The 24,491-nt window shown below is 36.8% G+C and overlaps 2 protein-coding genes across 5 annotated transcripts in view; one reads left to right on the top strand and one right to left on the bottom strand.

Moving 5' to 3' along the window:
* Nucleotides 1-663: 663 nt before the first annotated feature.
* On the bottom strand, nucleotides 664-8,875 carry Ssdp (Sequence-specific single-stranded DNA-binding protein). Its single transcript, XM_089462172.1, has 2 exons — nucleotides 8,069-8,875; nucleotides 664-5,223 (listed from the first exon to the last, which is right to left on the bottom strand). Exon 2 carries the CDS (start codon nucleotides 4,594-4,596, stop codon nucleotides 3,244-3,246), a length of 1,353 nt encoding a protein of 450 aa, XP_089318298.1. The 5' UTR covers nucleotides 4,597-5,223; nucleotides 8,069-8,875; the 3' UTR covers nucleotides 664-3,243.
* A 30-nt stretch (nucleotides 8,876-8,905) lies between these two features.
* LOC108609144 (hexosaminidase D) overlaps nucleotides 8,906-24,491 on the top strand; it is a 38,566-nt gene continuing 22,980 nt past the window's right edge. The window contains exon 1 of one of the 4 annotated variants that reach the window (XM_018000858.2): nucleotides 8,906-9,350. The gene's annotated coding sequence lies outside the window, so the exon portion shown is untranslated. Of the gene's footprint in view, nucleotides 9,351-9,375; nucleotides 10,042-24,491 lie in introns of those variants that run through there. The other 3 variants (XM_089462168.1, XM_089462167.1, XM_089462169.1) reach the window with 3 other exon arrangements.

Here is a 24,491-nt window from a genome sequence, read left to right on the forward strand (position 1 = left end):
TCTGCTTACAAAAAAAAAAACACACACACATAGGCATGCACGCATGATCGTAAGTAATTGAAATACGCCTTTTACAAATTGCAGGTTGAGGGGGTGGATGTAGGGGTAAACTGCAACAAAAATCAAAATTCTATAAAATACATATGCATATGTATGACTTATTATGTAAAAATTTTAAAAATCTAGCTCCAAAGGTGTAGGAAATATAATTAAATAACTAATTTATAACAAAATGTCTGAGAGAAAAGCTCGATATGCGTGGGATATACACGGACCTAGGAAAAAATTTCAAGTCTTTAGCTCTTATATCATCTAAGACCGATGCGTTCATATTTGCGGACGGACGGCCAGACGGACAGGACTAAATCGACTCATCTCGTCGGGTCTGCCACACTTTCTTCTGCCTGTTTTATCCTTTTAACAAAAGCATTATACCCTGATTTCCTATTAAAAATGAGTTCAAGGTATAACGATAAGGGGAAATTAAATTAAATTAAATTAAAAATTAAGATTTTGTCTTCTATACGTGGCTAAAACTATATATGAAATCACCAAATAGGCTCTCATATTATTATAGTTGGATAAATAATAGAATTGTTAGTCAAGTCAGATGTTATAGTCGGTGTAAATTTAAATTATTTGAATGAAAAATAAACACTCATCTTTACTTTTTACAAATATTGTTTTAAAACTTTATTTCATTTTATATTATATTGTTGTTTCTTGTTTTTTTATTTTTCTTTTCGTGTTGTGTACTTGTAAATTGTATAATTAACACTAAAATACTTATTTAAACATTATTTTTCTGTTATATGCAATCGAGTTTTTTGTCTGGGATTTTTGCAGCTCTTGCCTTGTTGCTATTTTATAATATATATATATTTGTTGCTGTTTTGTTTACTAATTATATATTCATATAGACCCAGCATATTGAAACGCTTAAAATTAAAGCGTTTAATAAATTTAACTTAGATGCTATTTAAGTGTTGCTGTTCCATCAATTCAATGATAATTCAATATTATCCATATATATAATTCATGCTCAATATATATATATATATATATATATATATATATATATTTCAAATTCCGACACATTAAACATATACATACAATATTTAAAATAGAATTTGCCGAACTCCTGTTTTATAATATTATTTATGAAATTGATTTTGGGATTTGTGTTTCTAATGCAAAGAATTTCATTTTGATTTGTTTTTGTTACTTTCTTTTTAGTTTAGTTTAATATTTTACGCTTATGAACTAGGGTTTAACTCTAAATTCTACACTTTTCTTGGGTTTTCCATATGCTTCTGCTTATAAATGTGTATGACATATTTATATATATATAAATACTTTATGCAGCCAACATTAACTAACTTTTGTACAGCTTTAATTCTTGTATATGATATTTTGCAAGTAAACTTTTTATTTATACGATAGGGTCGCTACATTTATGTTGCCTGCTGCCTTTAAGTAATTTTAATCAATTAATTATTATATATATTATGTATATATATATATATATATATATATATATATATATATATATATATATATTTCTTTTTCGCTGCCTTAATGCCACAATGTCGACATCGTTGAATTTTTTGTTTTTATTTTGCCTTTTTTAGAAATCGAAACAAATCGAAAAAGTAACCGAAAATATAAGAAATATTGCTCGATTCGCCAGAATTGGCAGTTAAAGGAACTTAATAATATACAATAAAATGACATAATTTAAATTACAGACTGAAGTTTGGCATGGTTAAAGGGGCTTATGGGGAAACTTAAAACAAATTGGAAACCAAAAGGAAATGGAAATGGAAATTAAAATTAGCGACGACGACGACGACAAAGTATGAACTTTACAATTTACAAAATACAGAGAACAAAACACAGAACAAATAAAATCGTGCATTGTGAGAAAAGCACACACACACATAGATACATACATACAAATTTGTGTTTATGTGTGTTGAAGGCTCTGCATATCATATCTAATAATGCTAACTATGCTCCTTAGTATATTATAAATATTTATATATATATATATTTTTTTTTTTTGCTACTTCAAATTTGAAGCATTTTCTATTTTTCGTTTTTTTTTTTTTTTTTTTTTTTTTATGATGCGGCTTTAAGACGCGTTTAACAAAAATCTTGTTTGCCATCTCAATTTCTACAATACAATATTATTAAATATTTATATACTTAGTTTATGAATGTATGTATATACATATACATATATATGTATGTATATATAAGTATATTAAGAAAATCACACAAACAGAAAATGTACATTGATGGTGTAGCTGTTAATATTTCATAATTTCTTTTTTATTTGAATATTTTTTTTTTTTTTTTTTATTATTATTATTTACTTTTGTTAATATTGCAAAGCGCAAGTAAAATTGTTAAATCGCTAAAAATTAGTAGACAGATCGTGTGTGTGAGTTTGAGTGTGATTGTATATGTGGGGCTACAGTTTTGACTTGTTGCAACTAAACTAATCTGAAGACTTGCTAAATACATTGTAGTTCTTGCATTTAACATTACATTTTAAGTATATTTGCTTTTTGCTGCTGTTGTTTCTGTGGATTTCCGTACTTTAATTTCTTGCCTACCTCTGGCTCTCACCAGGCCCAGCTGTTATCAACTGACGTTGCCAGCTGGACGCATTTGTTTACCGTTTCGAACCGGTTCAACTAGCATTTAAATTTGAATGTGAGTTGGAATATGGTATTTTTAAATTGTTCTTTTTGTTTTAATTTGCTTATTATTAGCTGTTCGGTTTACAATTTTACAAATTTGCCTTTTCGTTTTTTTTTTCTGAATTTTTTTCGTTCGTTTTTTCTTTTTCTAAACTATTACATATAATAATTATTTTAATTTACTTTACTTTATGCTTATGTACCAAGGATTTTCACTACCGTGTGTTTAGAAATTGAGTTCTTTTGCAAAATGAGCGCCACTGGGCACAGTCGGGTTGCCAGATTGGTTGTTGTTGTTGTTGCTGTGGGTACTGCTGTTGCTGCTGGCGCCGCTTAGCAAATTGGAGGCAGCTGCACCAAGCGCCGCAGCCGCTATGGACGCAGCCGTTGAGCTGCTTGCTGCGCCTCCTCCAGTTCCTCCGTTGCTGTTTGATGCGGCTGCAGCAACGACAGCTGCCACTGCAGCTGCCACATTATTGAGATGTTGCTGATGCTGCTGCTGCTGCTGTTGGTGATGGTGCTGGTGATGATGTTGTTATGGCATAAAGTAGTCCGGATGATCTGTGTCTTTCTCGAATCGCTTGGCCTCCTCGTGCATGCTCTCTTTGATCTTTAGAATGGCCGCCGATTCGGTTTGATCGTTTTCGCCCGGTCCGCCAAAGCCGCCCAAGTTATAATCGCCCATGCCGCTTCCGGAGTCTTCGCGCGGCGTACCCGGACCCCCATTGGCTGGAGAGTTCTTCATGCCGTCCAGGCCGGTGCCGTCAGGTCCGCCGCCGCCGCCATTAAGTACGGGGCCCATGGAGTTGGGACCGCCACCCATGGGTCCCATGCCACCTGGTCCTCCGCCGCCGCCGCCACCATCAGGACCTCCGCCCATAGGGAATTCTGGTTTCATTAATGAGTACATGCTATCGCCAGGTCCGCCGACTGGGCCGCCTTGCGTGTTATCTTGCGGCGAGGGCATGATGGGCGTGCCGGGACCAGGCGGGCCGTTCGAGCCGGGTCCGGGTCCGTAATTGCCCGGCGACGATGAAGAGTATGCATTCATGGGTGCTGACGCATTGGGCTGCCATTGAGGCGGTCGTCCGCCGCCGCCGCCCATTCCCATTGGCGGCATGCCGCCGGGTCCACCTGGCGCCGGGCCTCGCATACCGCCCGGTCCACCGTATCCCATGGGTCCCATGCCGGGGCCACGTGGCGGATTCATACGCGGATTCATTGGACCCATGCCGCCTCCCGGTCCCGGCCGCGTGGGATCCATGCTATTAGGCATCATGGGCTGTCCGGGTGGGCCGTTGAATTCATTGCCCATGCCCTGCATACGCACGCCCGGTCGTGGTCCGCCTGGATACCGCGGTCCACCCATAAATGGAGGCTGACCTGGCATCATCTGCGAAGGCGGCGGCTGTGGACTTGAGGCATGCGTTGGCGGCGACGGCCGCATTGTCGTGTTGGGGAAAAAGTTGGGACCCATCGGTCCGCCGGGTCCCATTGGTCCGCCATCTCCACCCGGCGGCATCTGGCCGAGTGGACTGGGTGCTGGGCCACCGGCATTGTGAGGTCCACCAGGACCGATGCCATTCACACCATAGCCGGAGCTAACAAAGCCATAGTCATGGAAGGCTTTCGCCTCCGAGCTGTGATCGCATTGATCGCGGCGCTCCGGCGCCGCACAGTACAGATCCCAGAAAACACACCACCAGGTGTGCAAAAATCCCGGTGGTTCACCCAGTGTTATGTTCTTCTCCCATCGGATCTCGGACAGAAATGTCTGTGCCGCCTTTTGGGCGCCCACGTGCAGCAGATATTCGTACACATAGAGCGCCAATTTCTCTCTGGCCTGCGCATCAGACGGCACGGCGGATGTCTTCGATTTACCGTACATTCTGTTATTTTGTTTTGTTGTTGTTGTTCTTGAACTTTTGTTGCTGTTGTGGTTTTTGTTGTGATGTAAACTAACTCTCTTCCGAGTTTGTTCTACTTCTATCAATGTTGTCGTCGTTCGCTATTGCGCTCCAACTTCCACTTCCACTTCCACTTTAATTAAATTTTGTTTTACTTAGCGTTACTTTTTTGTGAGAGGCTCCTCTGCTGCTTCCAACGGCTGTTGCGCGCTCGTTTCGGTTGCTTTCGTTGCTATTCTATGCTCTTCTTATTTTGCTTATGCCGTTTTGTTGCTGTTTCTGTTCCTATAGTGTGTTGTTGTTGTTGTTGTTATTTTAAATTGGCGCTCAGATCTCGCGCTGCTCACGCAGCCGTTCTCTGCCGCTCTATTGCTTCCACCATTTTTTATTTTTCTTTATATTTTATTGTTTTTAACGTTTGTTCGAAAGCAGCAGAAATTTAAAAATCACTTTGTGCCTTCTACTTTGGTTTTTACAATAAACTTTTAGCGCGCTACCTTGAATTGCTGCCTCTGCTTGCTGTCGACACTTCTTCGTTTTACCGTTTATGTTTTCTTTATTTTTTCAGGTATTTTGCCTGATTGTTGCTGCTTCTTCTTGCACAACCACTGAAAGCAGAAAAAAAATATATAAGCAAAGAGAGCCAAATGAGCGAGTGTGCGTGTATGTGTGTATGGTGTTTGCAAAATCTGTATGTGTGAGTGAGAGTATGGCTGCGGCTTGAGCGCGCGTGTGAGAGCGAGGGAGCGCGCGCATTGTCGACAAAACGGCACAAGTGCTACAGTGTTAGCTAAAAAGTGTGTTACACGTGCCAACTGTTAACAGTGCAATTTCTGGTGTTTCTATTTCTCAATTAATTTAAATATTGTTAAGTATTGATATAAACTCAACTAATGTATTCCATCTAAGCATTTATGAAGTTCGTGACTTTTTAGATTGCTGGTCTTGCTGTGCACTAACTTATTGTACAGACTTTCAATGCGTCGTTCACTCATGTGTGTTCCCCTCTATTTGCTCACCAGGTGAGTGAGTGAGTGATGCTCGGTTTTGTAGGTTGAAAAAGGCAAGGAACAGAACAGCTAGCTGGGCAGCGTAATCTGCTTCTGTTGCCGCGCGCTGACTGTCAAATGCTTATATTCAAATCAAATTTCGTGCACACTGTTCTGTTCGGTACAGTGGTCGCACACTGACACAAAAAGCGAGCGTGTTGATAAGACCCTCAGAAACGGGGGCACGGGGACAGGTGTGTTGCGATTTTACAACTGGGTAGGACAGTCAACATAGATATATAACAATTCGTCAAAGCAGCGATTTGATAGCTAAGAGCTTATATCTATGAATTGAATGTAATTTCGAATGAAGAGATTTGTCTAACACCTGCCCAATAATTTATTGTGACTGTATTAAAATATATGGGAAAGTTATTTAAATTATTGATGTATTAACATCAGATTTGTACTCTTTTTTACCTTAGCCCATTCAATTTTAAGAATTTTCAGTTCTCTAGAATTGTAGCTTTCTATCTATTGTAATAAATCATCATACTCATGTAATATATGGGTATGTCACATATTAATATAAAACAATTTCTATTCCAATTTAAATGTATATATCTTTATCTATAAATATAAATAAATACAAATCAAATTATATATAGATCAGATTCTACAACAGAATACATTAATACATATATTTTATATATTCTGTGTGGTGTACGCATTTTTTTAATGCAACAAATGATTGGGGAAAACTGAACATTTTCAAAAATTGTATATGCACATACATATATTATACTGCATTTTAAGATAACATGAATTAACTTTTAAATATCTACAACGTTCAATTGATCAGATTGCTATAAAAAAAAGTTACATTAAATAACACCTTCTTATATTATAACAAGTAAGAAAGCTCTAGTCGAGACTACTCGACTACGAGATCCCCTGAACCCTTGGAGTAATAGCTATTTCAATAATTTTTCGCGACTTTCAGCTTACACAAGAAACACGCACACACATACATACACACATACACACACACATACATACACAAACAATTACATACATATACACACACAAGCATATACACGCATGGGCTGCAGTGAGCGCTTACTATGAGAACTTAATTGCTTAATAACTTTTTTTATGGACGTACGATCTGCATGAAACTTTCAGTTTATGATTATAACTTGGATATGCATGTAATTGCCAAAGCACAAGTCTCTAGTATTTGAAATGCGCTTTTTACAAAAGTGAGGGTGAGGGGGTGAATTTAAGGGTGGGGGGTAAATTTTAACAAAAACCGAAATTGTATAAATTGCATATAAGCATACATTAAAAATTTGGAGACTCTAGCAATAAAGGTGTAGAAGATATAATTTTATAACTGGTTTTCGATAAGGTTTTTTATCGATAAAAAAAGATCGGGATGAGTTATCGATTTTTAATGATAAACTTGATATGCGCGCTGTAATTACGGATATTTTAAAAAAAATTTGAAGTCTCTAGCTCTTATATCTTCTGAAATCGACGCGTTCATACATACGGACAGACGGACAGACGGACAGACGGACAGACGGACGGACGGACAGACGGACAGACGGACAGACAGACGGACAGGGCCAAATCAACTCAGCTCGTCGCCCTGATCAAGAATATATGTATTTTGTGGGGTCTGCCACGCCTCCTTCTGCCTGTTACATACATTTCAACAAAACCATTATACCCTGATTTCCCATTGAAAATGGGTTCAGGGTATAACAATAGAAATACAAGGCAAACACATTAATTAGAATATCTAATTATTGCATTATTTAGGAAATGAAATGAATTTAATTAAACCCATGAAAAAGTTTTCTTTTCAAATCTGAAATCTCACTGTACATGATTTCTTTTCGGACAGCATTGCTAATTGACGCACTGCACAGGTAAAAGATACTTTCTTGACTTGTGTTGTTGCACTGTCAACTCTTTGGTGCCTATTCAAATTCGACTACATCACGGTTCGGTTGGCAGCATCAATTTTTGTTTTGCCTTTGCCACTTTCTGGGTTTCTTCTAGCCCAATCTCGATGTCGTTATTGCTCTCGTTGTTGTTGTTGTTGTTGTTGTTAATCAACAACAGCATCACAGCGTGCTGGGCTTCTTCTACCAGGGGGCTACAAAATACCGGTATACTGTAGTAAGGTATGTATGTATTTAGTTGTGTGTGCCTGTGTATGTAGTACACTACATACGTTGCGATACTATTCGATACCATTGTTGCTGCTGTTCGCTAGACAAAATCAACAACAACAACAGAAACAACAATATCTTAGTTTGAAGACGTCATCATTTTTTGTACGCGGGATTTCTTCTCACACGTTCTACATTGAACTATACACACACATACGCAGAAACACTATAATTTATTTACACTGTACTAAATTTGGTTGTTGTTACTGCTGCATACGCACCTTGTATAATAAAACTATGTGTATATCGTATTATATAGATGAGCTGCTTTTTTTTTTTTTTTGTTGGTTGTCAAAATGTTTTTGTTGTAGTGCTCGCTGCTATTTGCAAATTTAATCATAAAAACAAGAAAGAGCAAGCGGGCGCATGGTAGAGACAGAAATGGAGGATGAAGAGAACAAAATACGGAATTTTATTACAATTTCATTGATTTTTCGTATTCTTCGTCCTCTCATATGTTTTTGCACAACATACATACATATAACTGTTTATTATTAAACCGCGCGCTTGTCGACGTTTTGCACCAATTCTCAAAATTGCGATTGTACTTGCAATTGTATTAGTATTTGTGTTTGTGTGTATATGTGTGTGTTTTTAATTTCTTTTCTAAACACACTTTTCGCCTTGCCTATTGTTGTTGCTGTAAATTTTGCAAGTTTCTCTTTACACAATTTTCATTCGCACTGCGCTTTGTCCATGTATTCGTCGTCGTTGTCGACGATTGCTTTTACTGCCTTCACTGCTGCTGCTGCTGCTGCTGCTGCTACTACTGCTTCTTCTTCTTTCACTAAAAATCGGCTCTTTTTTGCCTGTACGACGAAATTTTCACGGCGAGTTATTGCGTTGAAATACATTTTAAATGAATTTCATTTCATTGGCAAACACTGCATTTACATTTTCACTTCAATTAATAATTAAGTATTTCGATTTTTACACAGTAAATTATTTGTATAAATATTTTCACTGCTACAAGTTGCGCTGTCGTCGCCGTCGTCGTCTTCTCGTCGTCGCGTTTCAAATAGCGAATTCGGTGGGAAGGAACGAACAAACCAACACTTTTTTCTGCTCATTATTTTGATAAGTGCTTTGCGCGTCGATACGATGGTCATCTCGCTTGCACGCACATTGTTCAAGAAGAGTTGCCAGATAGGCGGATAAAGCAGTTTATAAAAATAAAATCTCCTAAAACTAATAGTCAATTATAGAGAAGTCATTTTTACAAATTCTTCGAATTGGTTTATTTTAATTGTTGAATATACCATGAATATATATGATGTAAATTTAAATTATTGAGTGCTTTAAACCGGCACTATTTAGTGTGGCAGCGCTACAGCTCCGGCATTTTACTCATTTTGTTTTCCCCCCATTCTTTACACGCTCTCTTTCTCTCTCTGTCGCATTTTTTGTGTACATGCATTTGTGTGTATGGGTTGCTACAATTGACTACAAGTGCGTCGATATTGCATTAGCTATGTTGTTTTTAATGCATGAAAATACAAACGGGTGAGTAAAAATTGTATAAGAAAACTTTTAACCGGTTGCATGTTTAATACAAGATTCACAATAAGAATCAAAATGACGCCTTGGCAAATATTGCAGCCAGGGATGTAAATCTTAATCGGAATATTCAAATATCGACTGATTTCGATTAATGTGTAAGGATAATTGTGATATTCAGTTTAGGGAATCATATATTAAACTGCTTTAAACGCGAATTCGTTCAATTCGTGCGTTTCTCTTATTAAAAATTCGAAGTCACACATGGTGTTTATATTAATGCTACTAATACTTTTACTGATAAGGAACAGCTTCAATTTTACAAGCTTTGTGCAATTCAGCTTCTAGAAAAGAGTGAATTATTCGTTGCAAATTTGAAATTAAACTTTCGGCAATGACACTTAGTGCGCAAGAACAGTTTGTGTTGCCGCCAAAAAGCTGCTGCTGCTGGTGCTGCTGTCGTCATTTGGCGTAAACAGAAAACAGTGCAACTGCAACTGTGCGCGACTACAGTTTAAGATTCTGACTTTCGTATTAAAGTAATTACTGAATTTAGCTATATATTTCGTGAAATTGTTGTGCCAATGTAGCTTCTGAATGTTCAATAAAAAATATTAAAGTTAAATAAAGCAACGAAAGTGCAAGGTTATATTCTGCAATAATAAATACAGTTAAGTTTCGTTATTGCAATTCCAAAGTAAATTCCCAATGCTTTACAAAATTTGGATTAGTTTGTAAGAGATGATGTAGAAAGCAGCAAACCATTTGAAAGTAACTTTTACCAAGTGTTGGCATCGAGTACGAGGGTTACCCAAATGAATTAATTATATGCATACATATCATACATACATTTATCAAATATTACCTCGACGTCATAACATTACTGTCAAATTTCCTATTCAAATATACAGTAGAATCCGATTATATTATCCGACTGTGCCTTAAGCGGAAGGCGCTATAAGCGAAGTCGTTTTAACCGGACTCTACTGTATATTTGTAGGAAACATTGTTTGAATTCTCCTTTCGACTTTTGTTTTTCACACATAGTTTTAGCAATCGATCCTTAGGGAACAATTGAATGCACATTCCCTGGGCACTATTTTATAGGGTAGTCGAAAATAGATCAAATATATCGATATTTGTAGTATACAAATATATTTATATCGGAATATTTTTTTTGCCTAAATATCGATTATTTCTGAATAGTTTTCAGATATTTTTGATATATTTAAGTCATCAGTAAACAAAGCTAAAAGTACAACAATTGAATATGGTGCAAGTGAATTATTCTGACTTTAAAAATGGAACATCCAAATGTAATTTGTGTCTTAAAGTAATAATAGAAGTGTCTAAAACATCAGATATGTCGTCACATATGAAAGAAAAGAACTATGAAGCTTTTGAGTACCGCATAGTGGAGTTAAGCGGTCTTATCATATGAATAAAAATATTTATTCTCATTATTCTTGTTTTTTTGGGACGGATTATAAATTTATTCTGGAAAAAAAAGATTCGAAAAATATTGTTATATTGATATTGTCACGTATCGTGATAATATCAATTATCAATTGATAATATCAATTATCAAAACTTAAAATATCATCGATACGATGTTTTCAAAATATTTGACAGCCTTACTATTTTACCAACACCACCACAATTCAAACACACTTAAAAATAATGCACATAATTGAATGTGTTAAAATGTGTTATAAAATAGTCTTTTGCCAATTTAGCAAAACGTTTTGTATGCAATTTTGCGATATATCTAACGAATTTCAATGAAGCTTACGTACATGATCGTAATATTCTATAGAATCTATTCTTAAAAAATTGCCCAATATGTGCGTTGGTTGTATTTATTTAAATTAGATAAATGTGAAAGATGAAATTGAGACCATTCCATTCTTCTTGTTAATAGATTATTTTCAAATATATATGTAAGATTGAGAGCAGAATTCCAAAATATGAATGTATGTTAACTTTAGCCTTTCCTATTTATATATTAGTGAATAGATGTATATTGTGTGTGAGTAGTAAGCTAAACTGAGGAAAACAATACACTCTTGAGAATAATTGCTAGTCTATATTTCTACTTTCAGTATAACAATATACAAAATTGATATATTTCTAAGTTGCTCAGTCAATGACTTCACGCTCAAACAATGCAATTGTAATACCATGTCCTTGTCCAATATCCCTCACGTTATTTCACAATTAGCCGTCTGCAAATGGAATGTCTAATTAGATTTTTGTTGATGGGTTAATCGAAAGCTAAAAGTGTGTGTGAAGCACACAAAGTCTGCTGGCCAATTGATTAGCTGCGAGTGTGGCAATGCAGCTCTAAATTGCATTTATGGGGTGTTTCAGCAGCTTAATAGCTTCATGTACGGCACGATTTGGGTGGTACAGCCATACGCGTCCATTGCTTCAAGTGGGTATGCATATGCGTATGTATATATATCACGGGCAGTGGCTGCGTCTGGCCCTTCGGGTATTGCCTGATATGCGAGGAGAATATTTTACGAGTAAGTGCGTCATCGTGGAGCTTCGGTTGCAGCTGCAGCTGGCAGACATCGTCGCCTCTTTGTTGCTTGGTTGCCAGCATTTATGAAGACCTCGCCCCGAAAAGGCGGCCGTTTCCGGTTCCGTGTCCGATTCCGTTTCCGTCGCACTTTCAGGTTTGCTACTCATAATCCAATTGCCCATCCAACAACGAAAATATGGCAGCTGATTTATGCGCTCTGCCTTGGTCCTCTGACCCACAAAGCCAGTGAACGTTGCCAGCAATTGCAGCTCGATTCATTTTCTTCTGAAACACAAGCTTACATGTTTGTATTAGTATGTGGGACGATGTGTGGGTTAGAGTTTGCTTGCGTGTGAGTGTGTGCGGTATTTCAACAAATATTCCCTAATGCGGAAATTGAAAAAGTTATGGTTAGAAAGATATCGCTTGGCTAGATTAATAATTTATTTATTTCATACAAACAAAAGAATATTAAATACCTCAAAAAATACTCATACATACTAATATCATTTATATATACTAGATATTATTCTATTTAAATTATCACAAAGATATTTCGCTTAGAAGTAATACGCTTCTAACTTTTATACACATTTAGTTTAAAAGATTTATAGATTAAGGAAAATGAGTGTACATGAATGGCATAAAATATTTTGAGTTTTTGCCTTCACATTATTGGCTTAATACATATTTGCGCATGTTATATAAATGCAGATATTACATATTCGATAAATAACATTCAAATTACTTTTACTCTGCATGCCTAATTATCGTAAAAATTTAAATTTTCATGGGCCCATGTGCCGTAGTTCCCCCATTCTCAACTCCCACTTCCAACGACCAATTCTCAACTCCCTGCAGCCGTATGTGCCGCTCATCCCTGCTTACCTGAGTTATATGTCGTGGTTTATGGGCTTTGGTATCGCTTAATTAAAACGCCTGACAGAGTTAATTTACTTTAATTTTGACGGCGGTAAAAATGGAGTTAAATATTTCATTAGCAGTGTGGTTCGCCGAATACAAACATACGCACACCCGAGATGGGATCTTTTGTTCCACGTGGCTTATGAAGAATATGATTCGCTTGCACAATGTCAGCAATGATGAAATTTCATTTAAAGTTATTTTAATAAGCTTCCAGCATCCATGGATGGAATGGAATACTACTTTTACTCATTATCAAAATTATGTTTAATTGGGAAATTAATGCTTGTAAAAGCTAAGCTGTTTACTTGACTGATGCATGAACCAGTTCTCAAGTTCATGTCTCTATTGCAATGAACAAACTCAAGCGAGCTACTTGATACTGAGCAATGCATATAAACTCTTAAAGCGTAGCGCCAAAACGCGAGCTAGCATTTTTTGTCGGAATTTGCTGTGCAGATTTGAAAGTACACGTAATAATAATAGTAAAAGTGAGTTGCAATATTATGCATAAATAAATATATACATATATACAAATCTACAAATGTGTGTCTGACTAGGAGATACCCTAACACAATTGACAATTGACCAAAACATTTACTTTTGTGATACTTAACGGATTAAAATTTTTCCGCACATTCTGTTCTGTTGAATGTTTGAGTCGCATTGAAAACTATCTTATATAGTGCCTATATCTTTAAAAAAAAGTCTGTGATATTTAAAGTATCTAAATTGTAATCAAAAATTGAAATATATAAAATATACATGAAACTAAGGAAACGAGATATAATTTAGTAATTTAAGTTTGATAATGTTTTAGCAATTACAGTTAATCAGCCGCGCCTCCTTCTGGGGTATACACAAAATTCCCACACAAATATTATATTAAAGCTTGAAACAATGGCACGTTGTATCTGTGGCACTAGCTGCCTCATGAGGGCCGAAGTTGGACGAATCGTATGTGGAAGGCAGACAGGTGACAATGAGGGGAAGGTAGGGGAGGGCAGGTGCTGGAACTTGGCAAAAGCCAACATGTGAGCACAGGCAAAAAAAAGAGTAGCGCCGGCGACTGACAGAAATTGGAAGCCAATGCCCGGGAGAAAAGTCCGTGGTGCAACGCTGGCCACCGTACACAGCACATGGTACGGAACTGGTGGCCTCTGCATGTTGCATACCGCCTTTGCTTGGCTTTGCTTTGCTTTCGCCGTGTCAGCTCACATGGGATGCGCCCAACGGGATGTTGAAATTTAAGTAAAGCAAATAATTGCACACCAACTAGATGTGCCTATTTGTATTCCATATTCGGCTATCCAATGCGCCGTGAAGTGGAAAATGTTCAATAGATGCTGCTTGCCTGAGATATTAATTGATGGTGTGGGGAAGCAATACAAAAATATTAATACATCTTTACATACAAAGGAGCATTATTTTATCATATATGTATATTTGATTATGCTTACATAATTTGTATTCAAAATCAAAATCTGAACGGCTTTATCTTAGCAGTAGTAATTCGCAGTAATGAATCGATAAAAATCGATTTGCAGTTAGTGCCAGCTGTCTCATTTACTAAATATGTAAATTGAATTTCAATTGATATAAATAACAAATATAAGTATATATTTTCGACTCTCTGTCTTCCATCATTTGATTTATGCATCAAGCTAATATACTCTGTTTTACATGGTGAACGGGTATAGAAGACTGGATCTAGCTTCGATGGTGGTAAATTAAATGTTTATTTGGCTGTGATTTCCATTGTATCCACAACTCATTAATGCATCCATTTGCGGTGCCCCGAATCGGCTTTGTCCTTTTCGGTTGCAACTCTGTTGCTGCATGCGGCGAGCAGGAGCAGTTGGTGTGGCGCGTTCGTGTGCCGCATGTGGCAGAGATGTGAGACCTGTGCTATATTTGCATGACTGCGTTTGACTGCGTTGGAAGTTTATCCGGGTTGCTGCGGGCAGAGGGCGCTGCGAAGAGGCGTGTTGGCTGTGCCTGCTATTTTGTGGGCACTGACACGTCTATGCGGCGACCGAGACCGAGCTTGCCGCCAACGAAAACATGCCCAGGCACCAAATGTAGCTGCAGGCGCTGGCTCACGAGCAGAACCACCAACAGCCACAGACGACCACGTACCACATGCAACAATAACATTTCAGGCAATGCAATCTTCCCACTTGCAAGCGCTGCAAAATGCACCTCGTTTTCGCCTCACCAGCGCCACCAGTTGGTACTTATACTTAAGTTCCACATAGCCCAGGATAGATCCTGTGCGCATTTCATGTTCTCTAATCGACTATTAAAAACATTCTATTTATGATAATTCCTCAAAATTCTATCAATTAAACACAAATCCATGCTTAAAACGACCATGGAGATTTCTATATATAGTAGAATCGATGCTTAAGGGACCGTCGCTTGGCTCGGAAGACTCTATAGCCCCATAAGTTTGCTCATAAAAGTTGGCCTGTGGAAAAAATAATAATAAAATAAATTCACAGAACTAATGGTTATCTAAAAGATCACACACCTATTTGACTGCAATTAATGGTTATCTCAAACATCATACATTTTACTGCAACTAATGAACGCTCAGTAAATAAAAAAAAAAAAAAAAAAAAATTAAAAAAATTAAAAAAAAAAGAATAATAATAATTATAGTCATATAATCAGTCACAGAACTAATGCATAGTTGAGCGATATCACACTGCACTTTACTGCAACTGCAATAAAAAAATAACAAAAAATAATAAATAATCTATATATAGAAGAGAGTTGTGTAAAAGTGTCCAAGCACTTATAACTCGAGATCTGCTGGACCAATTTTCATGGTTTTTGATTTGTTGGATTTGTCTCCGCAACGAGTTTAGTATAGGGTCTTAAAAATACTGAAAAAATTTGCCGAATACTTGAAAAACGCGGTTTTTTCCCCAAATGTTCAAATTTTTTTTATACCCAGTAGGCTTGGTAACAGTGACAGTTTTGACAATAGTGTAGAAGTAAATAAACAAATGTAGTCAGTCAGTCTACGGCACAGCCTCGAGCAGGCCAGACTATTCAACAAAAAAAAAAAAAAGACTATTCAACAAAAAAAATTTTTTTCCTAATCAAAAAGAAAAATATTTCAAATCAAAAATCTGCAAAAATTCAAAAAAAAAATCAAAAGATTAAAACCTGACTGTTCAAAAAATAAATAAAAAATTTAAAATTCGAAATTCAAAAAAAAAAAAAAAAGGTAATTATTAAAAAGTGTATTTTTGGCTTTTTATATTTTTGGACTTTTAAACATTCTAAATATTTCAAATCAAAAATCTGAAAAAATTAAAAAAAAAAAATCAAAAGATTAAAACCTGACTAATCAAAAATAAATAAAAAATTAAAACTTCGAAATTTAAACAAGTAAGAAGGCTCCAGTCGAGACTGCTCGACTAGGAGATACCCTGAACCCTCCAAACTGATATTCTAATCATTCTGGACTTCTTTTATGCACACATACATACACATGCACGTATAAGCACGCGCTTTGCAAACTGCGCAGCTAGCAGCGGCTGCGCTTGGGCTGCACTGCAGTGTGGGCAATATAACGAGAATTTATTTGTTGAATAATTTCTTTTGTAGACATACGATCTTAATGAAACTTTTAGAGCGTAATCATATGGCTTAAATGTGTGTACATTTCAAAGCACAAGTCTCTAGTACTTGAAATGCGTTTTTTACAAATTGGGGGCGAAGGGGGCGTGGTATCCAAAATCTGTAAATTACAAAATCTTTGTATCCATTAACTTTATATACAACGCAAATTTGAAGTCTCCAGGTCTAAAAGTGTTCAAAATAAGCTGAAAAAACATTGTCGATTTTTCGATTATTCTCGATAAAAAAGTTATCGGATGAGTTATCGAAAAAATAAAGCAAACTTGTACTGCCTATGGTATACACGAGTATGCTTGCCAAATTTCAGCTCTCTAGCTCTTATATCTTCTGAGATCCTTTTGCTCATACGGACGGACGGACGGACGGACGGACGGACGGACGGACGGACGGACAGACGGACAGGGCTATATCGACTCAGCTCGTCGTCCTGATCAAGAATATATATACTTTATGGGGTCTGCGATGATTCCTTCTGCCTGTTACATACTTTTCACAAAACCATTATACCCTGATTTCCCATTTTCAATGGGTTCAGGGTATAAAAAAAAAGTTAATTATTAAAAAGTGTATTTTTGGCTTTTTATATTTTTGGACTTTTACAAAAGCTAAATATCTCGAAAGTTCAGGTATTTGTTTGTCTCAAACATAAATTTGTGTAAATTATTTATATTTATATTTCTCGATTGATTTATATGGTTTTGTGCGAGGGCAGTATTACTATTAATAAAAATGCCGCGTCCTAGAAGATCTAATCTTTCCCGGCGGACCCATAATGCAATTAGGCAACGGAATAGCGCGAGTCAATTATCTGACGAAGAGCGAGAAATCGCCCGAGAAAGGCTCCGCGTTAGTACCCAGCAAAGAAGGGCCTTAATTCGTGCTTCTCAAAGAGAGGCAGCCCGAGAAATGGCAATAATTCAAAAAAAAAAAAATCAATAGATTAAAACCTGACTGTTCAAAAAATAATTAAAAAATTCAAAATTCGAAATTAAAAAAAAAAAAGTTAATTATTAAAAAGTGTATTTTTGGCTTTTTATATTTTTGGACTTTTAAACTTTATAAATATTTCAAATCAAAAATCTGAAAAAATTAAAAAAAGCTAAATATCTCGAAAGTTCAGGTATTTGTTTGTCTCAAACATAAATTTGTGTAAATTATTTATATTTATATTTCTCGATTGTTTTATATGGTTTTGTGCGAGGGCAGTATTACTATTAATAAAAATGCCGCGTCCTAGAAGATCTAATCTTTCCCGGCGGACCCATAATGCAATTAGGCAACGGAATAGCGAATAGTGAAATGGCAATAAGAAATGGTTCAAGGATTGATTTGAATCGAGCAGCGTTTCGATATGATTGCACCATTGATTACAGCTTGAATCGTTTAGTTTGCATTGGTCCAATGGACGTTGTTTGCCAGCATTGTGGCGCATTGAAGTTTGCTGGTGAAACGCCCGGTTTGTGCTGCCTTAGTGGTAAAGTGACATTGCCATTAGTGGTCTCGCCACCAGAGCATTGCGTTCCCTGCTTTACGGCGAAACACTAGAATCACGACATTTTCTAACGAGCACTCAAAAATACAATGCCTGTTTTCAAATGACTTCATTTGGGGCGGAAATTATTGGTAACGGATATAATCCGACATTTAAGGTAATTTACGTTAAAAATGTTATTTTCTATGACTGTCAAAATAAAAAAAATAAAAAAAATAAAAAATTTTGGAATAATGTAGTTTGTTAGATTTATGTAAAAAGTGTTTGTAAATCTAACTATAACTATGGCTTTGAATTTAAAGATTCAAGGCCAGATTTGCCATCGCATTGGATCATTGCAACCTATTGAAGATGCACAGCAAAAATTCTTGCAAATATACTTCATGGGCAATATGGAAGAACAACTTGACCGGCGTCAAGAAATGAACACAGCTATGAAAAGAGCAATTCTCCAAGATTTGCATGCTTAGAAATTTAAACCAACCAAAACTGTGCAATGGAACGCGTTTGGTGATAAGAAAACTGATGAGCAATGTGATTCACGCGTCGATACTCAAAGGAAAATTTAAAGATGAGGAAGTTCTTATTCCTAGGATTCCGATGATCTCAAAAGATATGCCCTTTGAATTTGTTTGAATTCTCGCTTCGTCTTGCCTTCGCCATGACGATCAACAAGTCACAGGGCCAATCTTTGACTATTTGTGGCCTCAATCTAGAAAATGTGTGTTTTTCTCATGGTCAATTGAACGTGGCAAGCTCACGTGTTGGCAAACCATCCGCATTATTTGTTCTTGCACCTGACCAAAAAACGAAGAATGTCCTTTACAAGGCGCTTGAATGAAAATCCGATTAATAAATTAATCAGAGTGTATCCCAACCTGAACAACATAGCTTTCAACAATTTTTTACCTAGAAATAATATAGAGGGCAATGCAACGTTTGCCGGGCCAGCTAGTAATAAAATAAATAAAAAATAACATTTACAAAATTAAATAAACGCTCACACACTTCACTGCAGTAAATAAATCAAAAACAACAAAATAAAATTAATCTATTGATATTGTATTAAATACAAATAATAAACATAAAAAAAAACAAAACAAAACTAATAAAAAATAAAATAATAACTTACTTTGAAAAAAAAAAAAAAAAAAAACAATTACACACTAAAACGCACACACTAAGAAAAAGTATGTAAACTTTCACACACATTAAACAAAATTTTTAAACAAAATAAAATATGAAAAGAAAAAATAAAATTAAAAAAATTAAAAAAAAAACAATAAAAGAAAACCATAAAAAAAAAAAACAAAACAAAAAGCAAACGTTCACAAATAACACTTACTTAAAAAAAAAGCACTTCACTGCTGACCCTACAAGACAAAATCGACAAAAACAAAACGGAACAAATAATCGACAACAAAAAAACTAATAAAAATTTTTAAAAATATAAATAAAAAAAAAACATATTTACATACATATTTATATATTTAAATAACATACCATACTGAAGTGCAGTACATACACAAATTAATTAAATGAACGTCTACGCTCAACATTTAACTAAAAAAAATTTTTTAATCTTCACAGCACTGCCCAGAAAAAAAAAAAATAAATAAAAAAAAAAAAACAAGAAAAACAGCAGTGAACTGCTGGCCCCCACCGGGCGTTGACGAGTGAAGAAATGCCGTAGCTGCTGCCCTTTATATAGGGCGACTTTCACTCAAAGCCACAGTTGCGCTCAAATGTTAAGCCTGGCGCTAGGTAGGGATCATTGCAATTGAGTTTTAAATGAGCAATGGGAACACTCTCTGCTGCAGGCAATCTAGCTTCGTTTTACTCAATTATATGTACCAAATCAATACTGCTACATACATTTTGACTACTTAAACGATCTTCTATGGTTCTTCTTCATCCTTTTGCTTTTCCAAACACACGAACAGATACATAGGCAAACAAAAAAGGATAGTTAAATTACCTCATTAACCTGCTCATGAATATATATGTGTGTTTTGGAGAGCTGCATTAATGCCAACAAAAACGGTGCTCCAATTTAAAATGCGCCAAATGCGTTGAGTGGCATTGAACCTAATTCGAAAACAGTTTGAGTGAAAGAGAGCGCTCGGCAGCCAGTGGGAGCCGAGAGTAAATGAGATGATAAACTCTCACACAGGCACAAAATTGGTCGCGGAATGTTTACGTGTGCAAGTAGTTATGGGAATTATGCATGCAAAAATTGAGTGTTTTCCCAAATTTTTAATTTTCGGCCTGATGTGTGCGTATGCGTGTGTGAGTACGTGTGTGTGTATGTGCTGTTTCTTGTGTAAGCAGAACAGAAATGAGAAATTATTGAATTATTAGTTGCGCGAAGGGCATTCTCGACTAGAACTTTCTTACATGCTTCGGTTTCAAACTGTTCGAGATTTTCATTTAACAAAGGCATTTGTTTCTTACGTTTCAGCTTAGTCGGTGATAATATTTACAGAGTTAACTCTCTTAGTGTAAAATTGTTGATGGGCTTGATGACTTGACATTTTTACAGATCGACTGTTGAGTCGAAGGTGGAACGAAATCCTCAATCTCACGAATTATCAAAGGGATCAACATGTATTTGCGAATTAACGATCGTATATAAAATTTATATCGATAAAAATCTTCAGACAGATAGCTCATGTATGTTACTTTCTTAAGAGTTATATTTTTTCGTTTACATCAAAAAAAGATGCATCCAAGATTTTGCAATTTGAGCTTAGACTTCATTTTCCTTTCCACTATGATCTATTCTATCTCTATGATATGCACTGCATTCTCAAAAAAGTATGAGAAAAGCAAAAAAGGAATTGATAGAATCCTCTTTACGCTTTGTGAAATGAAAGACTACATTCGTTTAATTGAAGGTCTCTTTACTAGTAGTGTAAATGAAACTTATGTTGCGAAATCTATTTGGAGAGGCATTCAAGCAGCTTGAAGTAAGTAAAAAGCATTTTATGCAGATATTATTCTCGACGCGCGTTTGGCATTTGGCATTTGGCTTAGGAAGAGAAAATGCTGCATACTTATTTGAATTCATGAAATGTGCAGAGGCGCAGCAGGCGCTGGGCGTTGAGCGTTGAGGCGTGGCAAGTGCTGGCAGCTGTTTTCGTTGCGCTTAATTCGTCCGGAATGAATATAATTTGCATGGTAATTTTGCAGCGAGTTAAACGAAATTAGAGAAAATATTTTAATTGCATTCGCAACGGAAGAATTCTTGCCAAACAGGAAAAGAAAACGGAAAAACTGAGCTTGGATGGGAATTGATGTAGCTCACGCCGGTTCGCAAAAGTTGCTTTACTAGTTCCTAAGTGTTTATATGAATTTATGGGTTAGCTGTTCGCATATATATATGTATATGTATATGTGTGTGTGAATGTGTATAAGTATGTGCATACGTGTATATAAGTCTGGTGCCATGGAGATGAGTTGGCAATTTTCTAGAGCGCCTTTGTCGCTGCAACAATGCGGAACAGCGGCTAAAGCAACAGCAACAGGAACAAAAGTGAGCGGATGGAGCAGGGGGACACTTAATTAATTTTAAAGGCAGATTAAAACATGGTCGGGACAGCAGCTGCAAAAGAAAGGAGTAAGGAGTGGGCACCACAAGCAGTGGCATCATCTTGTGCTTGGCTTGGCTGCAAGTTTATCTGACGTTGATTAATTTGTGTGCGTGTAGATAACGCGTAGGTGAATCTACAGTGGGCAGAGGAGGGGGTGGTGTTGTGTGGGCGTGGCAATGTGCACTGCAGACAATTACGTGCTGCGGCTTTCCGGCTGTGTGTGTAAAGCACAAGTGGGCATCAGTTCGCGAGCGAAATGCACAAAACAGGGTGCATCATGTGAAAATGTTTGCTTTAGGCACCCTGTAAGCTATTCCCCTCTCATGCTATTACAACTGCCTACTATTGTCAGCAGCAGAAAGAGTGAATGAGAGAGAGAGAGAGAGATGTGGAGAAAGGACACTTACTACAAGTCACTCAAGGAACACACTCACACACACATACAGTGACATAGAACTGTATTCAGACATGATCAAAGTGGATTCAAAGTTTTTAAGTCGTTTTAAGTCGGTTGCCAACTCCAAAGGCAAGGGAATCAAAGCTGAATGTGGAATAAAAGAAACAATTGTTAAACAAACTGTAGCTGTAAACTAATATAGAAGCTAAGTCAAGTTTAATCTAAATCCTAAACAAGTTTTGCATTGGACAAGTGCTTTACATTTGTTCACAGCGAGTATGAAACAATTTTGTTTGAGTGATTCGCATAAGGGGAACGTGCTATAGCCACGACTGAGTGATGAATATGAACAAATATGAATTTAGTTTACAACTTTTGAGGGCTTAGAAAATAGTTATGGCTTTGCTGTACAGTTAACTACTAAATTATAAAGCTTCATAACAGAGGATTTTAAAATTTATTCAAGCATTCAAATTTATTTCAGTGAATGTTGATTTATGCTGTGGCCCATTGTCTATGGGTTATGTTACATCGTATTCTCCCCTGCCTAATATGTGTGTCAGAGATGGGGGCTATTCTGATGCATCCCCAGTAGGTACCTCATAGTCCATTTTTGCTTTACTTTATTTAATCTCGCTGAGAGCGCAACGCAATTTTGTGCTGCTCTTTCTCCTCGCATACGCTTTTCTTGCCTTTCCCAGCTCCTCTATGATAGAGCCCCAAAACCAATACTTTTTAAATGAATTGGATAATTTAACAATTTGGCTCGTTCGCTCTTCTATACCTGTGCTTGAGGTTCCCTAGACTAACTCTATGGTCACATAAAATATTATATATAGAGTAGAGTATACATATATCTAGAGGAGCGCCACAAAATAACATTTCGGTAGCACTCGCTACAGTTTCTTAGGTCTAACAGATCCGGTGATCAATGGCTAAGTGGTTCACAAATGCTGAATCAGTATATATTGTATTTTAGAGGACCCTCGGTCGCCTCACTAACCTCATTCAGCTGAATATATTAACAAAGCACTATTCTCTGAATTCCCATAATCCATGCTCAGTGTTGGCATGGAGCACTTCTATTGGCTTTGCTAGATGCGCCTTTGAGTGCAGCTCAAAAAGCATCGCTGAGCATCCAAATGGATGCAGGATGCTGGCTGTTGAAGCAGGCACCAAGCCAACAAACCGACTTGCAGCTGGCTTGCTGGCTGGCTGGCTGGGTGGCTGCGCACTCAATAATTCAGAAACATCAATCAGGCACTGGGGCTCAGAGTGCATTCCATCAGACTGTGCAGCTCGACGGGACTGCCATTTATCCGGCCAGACGGATGACTCGTTAGTAGCTGCCCTCTCTCGTTCCATTTGCCATATGGAATGGGGCAACAGCAGCGGCAATAGCATGAGCTGTCTGCATTAGTGAACATTGCTTTGTCAACACTCGTCAAAGCACGTGACACGAGAGTTGTCAGGCAAGTTGCAGTCCTAGTCCCAGTCCCAGATCCGCTCCCACTCCCGGTGCTTGCACTGGTCTCAGCCCCTGGGTGAAGAAAGGAAGCGGTATACTTAAAGTATACTCACAAGGAGTCTTGTTCTAATGGCTTTCACTAAAATTAAAAGCAACAGCTCGAACGAGCACAAATAAAACAGACAAGTAAGAAAGCTCTAGTCGAGACTACTCGACTACGAGATCCCCTGAACCCTTGGAGCAATAGATATTTCAATAATTTTTCGCGTCTTTCAGCTTACACAAGAAACACGCACACACACACACACACACAGGCATACATACACGCATACAGACACAAACGCATACACTCACTCACATACATACACATACACATGCACACACACATACACAAACACACACATACACACACAAGCACCCACGCATAAACACGCATGGGTTGCAGTGAGCGCTTACTATGAGAACTTAATGGCTTAATAACTTTTGTGGACGTACGATCTTCATGAAACTTTCAGATTATGATTATAACATGGATATGCATGTAATTGCCAAAGCACAAGTCTCTAGTATTTGAAATACGCTTTTTACAAGAGTGATGGTGAGGGGGTGAATTTAAGGGTGGGGGGTAAATTTTAACAAATTGTATAAATTGCATGTAAGCATACATTAAAAATTTGGAGACTCTAGCAATAAAGGTTTAGAAGATATAATTTTATAACTGGTTTTCGATAAGGTTTTTTATCGATAAAAAAAGATCGGGATGAGTTATCGAATTTTAATGATAAACTTGATATGCGCGCTGTAATTACGAACATTTAAAAAAAAAAATTGAAGTCTCTAGCTCTTATATCTTCTGAAATCGACGCGTTCATACATACGGACAGACGGACAGACGGACAGGGCCAAATCAACTCAGCTCGTCACCCTGATCAAGAATATATATACTTTGTGGGGTCTGCCACACCTCCTTCTCCCTGTTACATACATTTCAACAAAACATACATTTCAACAAACAAAACTCACTCACACTAACTGACATTAACAAGTTTACAAGTTAAATAATATAACATTAATGATGCTTACGAGCGCTCT

This window comes from Drosophila arizonae, chromosome 2, assembly GCF_054131065.1.
Source record: "Drosophila arizonae isolate 15081-1271.41 chromosome 2, UAZ_ARI_1.0, whole genome shotgun sequence".
In the NCBI taxonomy this organism is placed as follows: Eukaryota; Metazoa; Arthropoda; class Insecta; order Diptera; family Drosophilidae; genus Drosophila; species Drosophila arizonae.